This window comes from Chaetodon trifascialis, chromosome 9 (assembly GCF_039877785.1).
Source record: "Chaetodon trifascialis isolate fChaTrf1 chromosome 9, fChaTrf1.hap1, whole genome shotgun sequence".
Taxonomy (NCBI): Eukaryota; Metazoa; Chordata; class Actinopteri; order Chaetodontiformes; family Chaetodontidae; genus Chaetodon; species Chaetodon trifascialis.
The window spans coordinates 17,015,573-17,026,181 of NC_092064.1; the positions used below are offsets into that span (position 1 = coordinate 17,015,573).

At 38.1% G+C, this 10,609-nt stretch overlaps 1 protein-coding gene across 1 annotated transcript; it reads left to right on the forward strand.

Annotated features, from left to right (window-relative positions):
* Nucleotides 1-659: 659 nt before the first annotated feature.
* LOC139336945 (arsenite methyltransferase-like) lies at nt 660-2,500 on the forward strand. The gene is made up of 6 exons (XM_070971268.1): nt 660-719; nt 809-890; nt 1,008-1,139; nt 1,221-1,363; nt 1,557-1,682; nt 2,016-2,500. The coding sequence occupies exons 2-6, from the start codon at nt 836-838 to the stop codon at nt 2,103-2,105; spliced, it is 546 nt and encodes a 181-aa protein (XP_070827369.1). The 5' UTR covers nt 660-719; nt 809-835; the 3' UTR covers nt 2,106-2,500.
* The last annotated feature ends 8,109 nt before the right edge of the window (nt 2,501-10,609 follow it).

A 10,609-nucleotide genomic window follows, 5' to 3' on the forward strand; every position in this document is an offset into this window, starting at 1 on the left:
ATGTAACACAGACCTCTTAAGGCAGTGAAATGTCAGGTTCCACAAAGTGTCCGTCGCTACTTTCTCTTCATCTGGACTTGAACTTCAAAATCAGACAATAAAAATAATAAATACATGAATGAGTTTTACATCAGTTAGAAGATAAAGACTAAACAGTAAGCCACAGGGGTATCAGCGATAAAAGATAAGTGTTCATTAAAAACACATCCATCACGAAGTAAATGAAGTTCAGTACTTTCACTGACCTTTGAAATTTCAATAAGTTACTCATTAAATATATTGTAACTAAGACAAGTGCAGTGGTGTGTTTTCCAAACGTTTTAAGTGAATAAAATAGTCTGAAAAATGCATCACTTTAATATTAAAATAGTACTATGACAACCCCACGAAATACTACTGAACTGAATGCTTATGCAATCTAAAGAGTTGGGACGCTGTGAAATATTAAATAAAAACAATGCAATCATTTGCAAACCCTTTTTGACTTACCTTCAACTGAACACAGAACAAAGTATATATTTACAAAAATCAAAAAGCTGATGAGGTAAAACATTAAATATATTGCCTTTGTCCTGTATTTAATTGACGATATGTCAAACAGGATGAGGACAGTATCACATTCTGTCTGTTTAGGTTTTACACAGTGTCTGTGTAACTGTGTCGTCTGTTTATGTGCCGATAAAAAAGCTGTGCTGCAGCAAGCTTACAACGCCCTGAAGGTTAGTCAGAGGAATTCTGCCAACTGCATTAAAAAGACAGATGTACAGTAACTGGATTGTATGGCTTTCACCATGCCCATTTTACACAGGAGGGCGGTGAACTCTACTTCAGTGACATGTATGCCAGCAAGGTCATTCCTGACCACATGAAGAAAGATCCACTCCTGTGGGGTAAAATCACTTTGCATTATCAGTGAAAAACGCCATGTAAAAGGGAAGAATACAGAATCACTGCATCACTGACATACAATGTCCTTTTGGTTGTGACCTCTTTGTTTTTGGGCTCAGGCGAAGGAATGGGTGGCTCTCTGTTTTGGAAGGATCTGATTTCGCTGGCCCACAGCGTCGGCTTCAGCACGCCGCACCTTGTTTCTTCAAGCAGCATTGTGGTCTACAACAATGAACTCAAGGCAAAAGCAGGTACCAAAAGACCACGCTGACTTTTGATGACATGTGAGGATAATCTTCATCCTGCAGCTGAGCCTGCTCTTCACTTTGCAGGTGACATCAACTACTCCTCAAGCACTTACCGCATGTTTAAGCTGCCCAAAAGTCGGGTCATGACTCAGGCAACAGTTATCTATAAAGGAATTGTGACAGATTTCCTAGATCAGCTGGACTTTGATTCCAACCACTGTTTCAAGGTATGGTAAAAGTCACACCAGGACAATGCTGAAGTGCTTTTCAAAGTTTGCTTTTGATAAGCAGTGGTTCCCATAAGCGGAAAACAAGTCTGCATGTGTCATACTTTTTTAATTTCTGCATATTCACGTCTAAAAAAAAGAAAAGATCTGTTATTGGAAAGATTAGATGAGTGTTTTCTTTGGTGCTGTGCAGAAAGATGTGGCAGTGGAGGTAAATGGAACGATGGCAACGATACTCCAGAGCTCCCGTTTCTCTCCGGACTTCAAAATCGAGATATCGGATAAACCTGATAAGTCCAGCTCAGAATCAACACCCCAGGTAGCTGATAGCCAGGGTTTGCTGTGGCTAAAATGCTTTAATTTTGAAAGGTTAACTACGTACTGCATTCAGAAAGAAACTAAAGGTTACCCACACTTTGCATGCAAGAATCAAATGAAATACGGGTTTCCCATCTTTAAAAAAAAAAATCTATTACTTTCATTTTTAATGTGCAACTCCAAATATTTAAGAATTTGACAAAACTATGGTATTTTGGGTAAAAACACAGAACAATTCTTTGTAGCAGCTGCACAGTGAAAGCTTTGATAGTAAGCAAAGATTTCTTTCAGTCTCGTGTGTGAATGACTGTGGATTCTCTTCATTTTCCCTCAGTACTGCCACCTCGACCCATTTCTGCTGGCTGAGAAACTGGGATACACAGTGGCTCAAAGCTCCAAAACGAAGAAAGAAGGATGCTCCTGAACCCTGAGGCAACTGAAGACTGAGTACAACTACGGAAATGAAACCACGTTAACTTTTTAGATTTTGATGAGTTGATTGTTTTTGAGTCCGTGACAGTACATGAGACAAATCATTTGATGTGCTAATCAGCGTCCATCACTCATGACGTAATTAAGCGGAAATGTGTTGAATAATTTGTGGATAATACTGTGAATTAAACTTGTTTGGCAGCCAATGCTGTCACTCTAACATGCTAATAAATGAGTGTCCATCTACTAAAATGATATATTTTGTAGTAAAAAAAAAAAAAAAAGTTCATTTACAAAGTCACCTTGATCTACTCGAGTAAACAAAGAATGAATGTACAAGAAAAAGATTCTGTGTAAAAATTACAATAAAAGCATTTTCCAAATGTTTTCCTTCTGTTTTCTGCTGTCACTGTGCAACACGAGAGAAGAACGTTTAGGTGTTGGTTAATAAATGCACTACAAAATAAATGAATAAGTTCACGCAGGCAGTAACAGTAAAGACGACTGAGAGTGGACGCCCTGCTGGCAGGCAGTGGGTGCTTTATATAATGTTAAATGAACAAAAAAAAAAAGCCACTTTGACAGAAGAGGACAAACAGCAGATTCAAGATGGCAATGGACAACAAAAATGGAGTTGAAAATCCAAAGAAATAACAAATGCCCTGTGATATGTTTGATAAGAAAGGTTTAACTATACCTGAACACGATTTCATTTATAATGGTTACATAACCATTATAAAAGCAATGGTCAACACTGAGAACAACTGAAGCAGCAAAGGTTATCTACATATGAACAATAATGCACCGGAGTCAATGAATCGAACAGCCTCCACACTGCACCCACAGGCTGACAACAGTAAACATGATGTGATACAGATAATCAGCGGTGTTGAAGCTGCCTAAAAGCTTTGCTTCAGACCTGAGCATTAGTCATGTAACACAGACCTCTTAAGGCAGTGAAATGTGATGTAACCCAGGTCCTGAAATGACATTCTCGTTTGTTTTGCTGAAATTCTCCCGTAATATAATTCATTTTAATTATGGGATGAACAATTCATTAAGCAGTCAATAAGAATCTGTAAAATAATTCATCTTATTTTGAAATACATAAATAATTCATGGAAGTTTATTTATCTGCTTAAAAACGGTTAAAAGTGTCTTAGAAGTGTTAAAATGGAGAAAAGAAGAAAAAATCTTTTGTACATGACCAAATTCAGTCTAGTACGGGGTTTCCTCACCTAGCCAATCAGCGAGCTGTGTGAGCCCCATGTGATCGGCTCGGTAGTCTGACTTCCTGTTGTGATATTCTGCTTCGGAGCATGTTTATGCTGTGGTCTCTTACGAACTCAGAGAAGGAAACTATTGAAATGAGTCGTAATTTACTGGGTAAGATGCTAGAAAAATATCTTAAATGAAGCTGTGTTAACTCCGGATAATGTATGACGGCTGTAAATCAAATCAAATCAAATCAAATCAAATCAACTTTATTTATATGGCACTTTCCATACGTTTATAGTAATACAAAGTGCCTCACGGGGGGGTAAAAACAACAACAACAACAAAAAAACAACAAAAAAACAAACAAAAAAGATACAGAACAGTGTGACCCGAAACCTCCCCCCCCCCCCCCCCCCCCCAAATATACACACAGATACACAATTACATACAGTCACGCACATACATGGACAGACATACATACCCACACACACAAACATACACACACCCACATACATACACTAACTGTCGCTGAGGAGACATGGCTGGGCACCGAGAACCGAGGTGAGGAAGAAGCTACTTTTGGGGGCCATGCACACCGAGAGGAATCATTGTCCATGACTGCGGGGCGCTGACACAGGGACCACCCCAGCCCAGGCAGGCAGGAGGCTCCACACCAAGGTGTAAAGCTCTCTATCTATCCGGGCCAGGGCCATCCATGGAACAGTACCCCCCATCGGTGAACCAGAATCAAATCCCGGTGTGGTAGGCCCCCAGGAGGAGACACTGGAAAATGCTCACGTTTCACTTTGTAGAGCAGCGCGAGAGTCAAAGTGGTTGTGCCGACTTGGTGGGGTGAAACTCTTTAAAGCTCGTGCACATAGTGATTCAGCGGTGAGTGAAAAAAGTTTTAAACTGTCGTAAGGCAGCTGATACTCATGTCTAAATATGAATGTGTTTTAAAGTGGCTGTTACTCATGTATATTGGCACAGAGAGCCACGGGAAAAAGTGTTAATGATGCTAATTGCTTGAAACGCTGTTTTGCGATGCTAGCGGTAGTTTTGCTAGCTAGTTTGGGCGTAGCCATTAGCAGTTATGATTGCTTGGTCTCATGTGCGATTTATTGAAATGTTCATTGATGATATGTTTACAGAGGAGGATGTTCTTCTAAACTGTTTACTATAGGTTGAGAAAGAAAAAAAAGATATTGGTGCGTTTCATCTGATTGTGTTCATTTCTGATTGTGGTGATAAAAGAGGATAATTTTTAGTGCAATCTCTCACTGTTACCGGTGCAGGGGGGAGAAAATTAAGCACGTTGAGCCATATTACCTCAAAAATTACTACAATAGCTGCTGTTCTGAATGTAATTGTTCCTCAACTTAAAGGTGCACTATGTGATTTATTTCTGAAAACTGCTCTTTTTTGATTGTTTATCGACAATCATAATAATTTATTAATTTGAAATGGTTAATGTTGTAAATTGAATATTAGAACATGATTGTGAGAAGTATTTTGAATGTATTTGTGGTTTCACAGCTGCAGATGAGAACTTGAACTGGAAATAGATTTTTGTTGTACAACTAAACCTTTTCAGAACATGATTAAGCCAGTAATGCAAGTGATTGCTATTGGTTGATAATAATACATGAAGAATTAGAAAATGAACATGATTTTGAATATAACACTATACTTGGATTTCCTATGACCTGCTCATAGGTCAGGTTTTTTGTTGGATGACATCGTTAGAGGAGGTTGCGTCCACGTTCCACCATCCATTGCAACGCTTCCTGTTGGATTCGTGGGAGGCTTCCAGAGATTGTTCCAGATTCCAAGATTTAAGGATTCCCAGTGTGAGCTGGGTGGCGAGCCACATCGAATTATTGGTATCGGATGGGAGAATCGTGACGGACTCCTGATCTTCCTGTCGCACGGACGGTGTGGTAGGACAAACACTTACACTGATACATTGACACTGAGTGGAGAAGGAAAAAATAAAGGGAAGCAACAAGGGCCCCAACACTGACTCTGGAAAAAAAGGGGTTTTATTTTTGCCGGCTTTATTATTTTAGTTTGTTATTTTTCAAATACTGTTTACAACGAATTGTTGTGTTTTAATTGTGTTATTATTATATAATAACAAGTTACACACAAAACCTCAAACCATTGTTGTTTGTGTCTTCTGAATTCAACATAAGGGCTCTTACAAATCTAAATTCTTCTGGTACTGGTCCATTCCTCATTATAGTTTATTAATTATTAATTATTAATTGTGCCTTGTCATCATATTAGACCAAGGGTTACAGTGAGGTTCCACAAAGTGTCCGTCGCTACTTTCTCTTCATCTGGACTTGAACTTCAAAATCAGACAATAAAAATAATAAATACATGAATGAGTTTTACATCAGTTAGAAGATAAAGACTAAACAGTAAGCCACAGGGGTATCAGCGATAAAAGATAAGTGTTCATTAAAAACACATCCATCACAAAGTAAATGAAGTTCAGTATTTTCACTGACCTTTGTAATTTCAATAAGTTACTCATTAAATATATTGTAACTAAGACAAGTGCAGTGGTGTGTTTTCCAAATGTTTTAAGTGAATAAAATAGTCTGAAAAATGCATCACTTTAATATTAAAATAGTACTATGACAACCCCACGAAATACTACTGAACTGAATGCTTATGCAATCTAAAGAGTTGGGACGCTGTGAAATATGTAAATAAAAACAATGCAATCATTTGCAAACCCTTTTTGACCTAGCTTCAACTGAACACAGAACAAAGTATATATTTACAAAAATCAAAAAGCTGATGAGGCGAAACATTAAATATATTGCCTTTGTCCTGTATTTAATTGACGATATGTCAAACAGGATGAGGACAGTATCACATTCTGTCTGTTTAGGTTTTACACAGTGTCCTGACTCGTTTGGGATCAGGGTTGGATGATCAAAAAAATGATCAAAGTGCCCGCCGGGCATTATAATAACAAGAAAGCTTATACATTGTTAAAATGGAAGATATTGAAAAAACTTTGGCCTCAGTCCAACTAGAGGTCGGCAAAATTGCAACGCAACAAACGGAGATCCTGAAGCTCACGCAACAGGTGAATATGCTCCAAGCTCAGATGAACGGCTACGAAGTGAAACTACAGAAGAAAGACGAACAGATCAAAGAACTGTTAAAGAGGCTGGATGATGTAGAGCAATACTCCCGCATTGATGATGTGATTATCTCCGGACTGAAAACACGCCACCGTGCCTACGCTAATGTCGCTGCTGGAAACAATGCTGATGACACATCACCTGCCGAGACGGAGACTTTGGAATCCCAGGTTATCCAATTCTTCGGCAGCATGGATATTCCCATTCACAGCAATCAGATCTCGGCCTGTCATACACTCCCCCGGATCAACAAAAATACTCCACCAGCAATCATAGTTCGCTTTGTCAATAGAAAGGACAAGGTCGGCTTGCTGCAGCAGGGCTACAAGCTAAAGAGCGCGGGCGTGTTTGTGATTGAGCATCTAACAAGGAAGAATGGTAACATTGCTTTCGCAGCGCGGCAACTTAAAAAGGCTAAAAAGATCAAAGCGACCTGGACTCGGAACTGTAAAGTTTTTATCCGAATGAACGGAGCGACACCGGAGGAGGAAAGAGTAGTGATGGTGAAAGAAATTAATGAACTGGACTTGTACAAATGATGATCAGAACAAAACCAAGATGTGAGCTGTGGATATGTGGACCTATTATTTTATTTTATTTTTTGTGGCGTTTGATTATGGACTATGATTTTGCAACTGTCTGGGACAAATGGAAGATCCAGTTAACATCGGATGTAGGCCTACTCAACCAGCGGACGTACAGTTTTCAAGACGTGAGTCTGTGTCGATCTGATAACAAGCTTCTTAAATATCTCTATGGCTTCTGTTAACTTACCCACCACCACTGACATGAACTCTTTAGTATTCAACCCGTTTGAGCAGAACACGGACATCTATGATACCTTCTTTAATCCTGACGTCAATCAATCTAACTTAAACTCATTAAAATTGTCCTGCAATTATTACTCGGAAGTACAAGTGAATACACTGTATCAAACACTGAACCTCTATAAAAATCTTTTCTCTACTTGCCACTTGAATATTCGTAGTATGTCCAAAAATTATGACGCACTTAAAACTTTCTTGTCTACTCTAAGTTTTCCTTTTTCAGCCCTGGCCTTTTCAGAGGCTTGGCTGATCGATGACGTATCTAATTTATTCCCCCTGCCTAATTATTTAGCATTTCATTCTTGTAGAAATAACAGAAGAGGAGGGGGTGTCTCATTATATGTTTTGAATACCTTAAATGCTGTTTCTAGAGAAGAACTCAGTGCTGAATTTGACACCACTATCACAGAGTCTATATTTATTGAAATTCCATCATGTCAGCAACTTAATGGTGATAGCATTCTGATTGGTTGCATTTATAGACCACCAGATTCAGACATCAACACATTTATTGACACTCTTTATTCCACTCTTGAAATAATAACCAAAGAAAGAAAAATATGTTTTCTACTTGGTGATTATAATATTAATTTGCTCAAAAGTGATCTTACATGAACGGTTGATTTCTTAAATGCACTTTATTCTTTAAATTTTTTCCCTCTAATTACTAAACCATCCAGAATCACCTCTTTATCTGCTACTCTCATCGATAATATCTTGTTTAATTCCTATGAATTTGAGGTCACTTCAGGCCTCCTGATGTGTGATGTCTCTGACCACCTCCCTGTCTTCCAATTTATTCACTCCAACTGTATTAAGTCTAACATTCCTAACAATGAGCCAAAAAAATACCGTAAATTCTCTAGAGACAGCATTGAGAATTTTAAGTCAGCCATTGGCACTGTCATATGGGATGAGGTACTCCTGTCACAAGACGTGAATATGGCATATGAATTATTTTTAAAGTCCTTTAATAAGGCTTTAGATTAATCTTTTCCTTTGGTGAGCACAAAATCTAGACATAAATCCTCTAAGGGGAAGCCGTGGATAACTGATGAATTAAAAAAGCACTCCCGGGAAAAAAAAAAAACTTTAAAGAGATCTATTCTTAACCCCTCCCCTATAAATACTGTAACCTATAAGAAATGTAAAAATCAATTCACAGCCTTAGTAAGAAAAGCAAAGAAAACATATTATTCCAATGAATTTACTCAAGCTTCCAATACATGGCACCTTATTAATCACTTACTGAATCGCACTAAATCTCAATTTGCTGCCCCTGTTGAGATGAATGGTAAGAAGGGGGTTCTCTCTAACCCTATTGATATTGCTAATGGCTTCAATGACTTTTTTATATCTGTTGGTTCGGAACTAGCATCTAGCATCAATGGCTCTGACATAGATCCCTGCTCTATGATCAAAGGTCAGTATCCTCCTCTCCAAAATTTTGACCCACCAACTTTACAAGAGGTTCGTAATATCACTTTGGCATTGAAAAATGCAGCTCATGGTCATGATGGCATCAAAAGTATTCTTATTAAAGAGACCATTGATTATATCATCAAACCCCTCACTCACATCCTCTCTCTGTCTCTTAAAACTGGAATTGTTCCCCAGGATTTAAAAATTGCTAAAGTTACACCGATCTTCAAGACAGGAGACTCCAAAGAATTCAGTAATTACAGGCCAATGTCAATTCTACCATGCATATCAAAAATCTTGGAAAAGCTAGTCTATTCTAGACTATTTAATCACTTTGCAGCCAACAATATTTTATATAAACATCAATATGGTTTTCGAAAACGACATTCTACTGAGCACGCTCTCATTCAACTTGTGAACTACATATCATCAGCTCTTGATAATAAAAAATTTGCCCTTGGAGTCTTCCTGGACCTGAGTAAGGCATTTGATACGGTCAGTCATCATATATTGATTGCCAAACTCAACAGATACGGAGTGGAGGATGCTGCCCTGAAATGGTTCAGTAACTATTTAACCAACAGAGAGCAATATGTACATCTGGCAGGTTTTACTTCCAAGAAATCACAGATTATGATTGGTGTCCCTCAGGGATCAATTCTGGGGCCCTTACTATTTTTAATTTACATCAATGACGTGGCCATGACATGCACCAAACTCCTCCCAGTACTATTTGCAGATGATACAAACCTTGTAGCTTCACACGAAGACTTTAATATTTTAATTAAAACTGTCAATGAGGAATTATCCTCTATTGCGGAATGGTTTCAATGGAACAAACTTACCATCAATGTAAAAAAATGTAACTTCATGATTTTTTATCCTATAGAATTAGCTAAAATTTTTATCAATTATACTCAAATTGAATTGGTTCAGCATACTAAATTCCTAGGAGTTATTATAGATAGCGGTCTTAAATGGTCTGTTCATATTGACCTTGTCTCTAAGAGATCTGCAAAAATGCTTGGTATATTAAGGAAGGTCTGTCCCTTGATTCACTCCTCAGCTTACTTAACCTTATATTATAGCTTTTTGTTCCCATTCATTAATTATTGTAACATTGTCTGGGCAGCAACCTATCCTACATACCTAAATAATTTAAGTGTCATACAGAAGAAATACCTCAGATATATATATCCCATTCAAATAGATATGCACCCTCGGCACCCCTTTTTAAAAAATATAAAGTACTCCCCATCGACAAGTTAAATGTTTATCAAACATGCTTACTAATGCATAAGTTTATATACAGGAAACAAGATCTTCAAGACACCTTTCAGAATTTGTTCATCCCCACCTCACATGTACACACATATCAAACTAGACACAGCAACTACTTTTACCCCGTACACAGACTTCAAGACACCAATTTAACATTACTTTTAGAGGTCCTAAGCTCTGGAGTGAATTAAGCCCACCACTAAGATCGATGTCCTCCCATTCTGCTTTCAAAAAGCATTTGAAGAAATTCCTGTTATCCGCCTGATCCCGGTACTCATCCTTCGCTAACAGATTTTATCAATCCTCCCAATTGTGGGTGGCTTGCTCTTGCTGCATCTTTCTTTAACATATATTTTGTTGTTGTTTCTTTTGTATTGTTTTTGTTTGTTTTTTTCTTGTTTTCTTTTTTGCTGAGTGTTTAGTCTGCACGTCATGGGATTGATATGGGCAGGTGTGGAACTCTGTACAAGCCTGCTGAGGCTTCGTTCCCACCTTGCACAGTTTTTGTACTTGTACTAAACTTGTGCTAAACAAATAAACTAAACTAAACTAAACTAAACTAAACCCCCGGCAGTCAGCGTAGT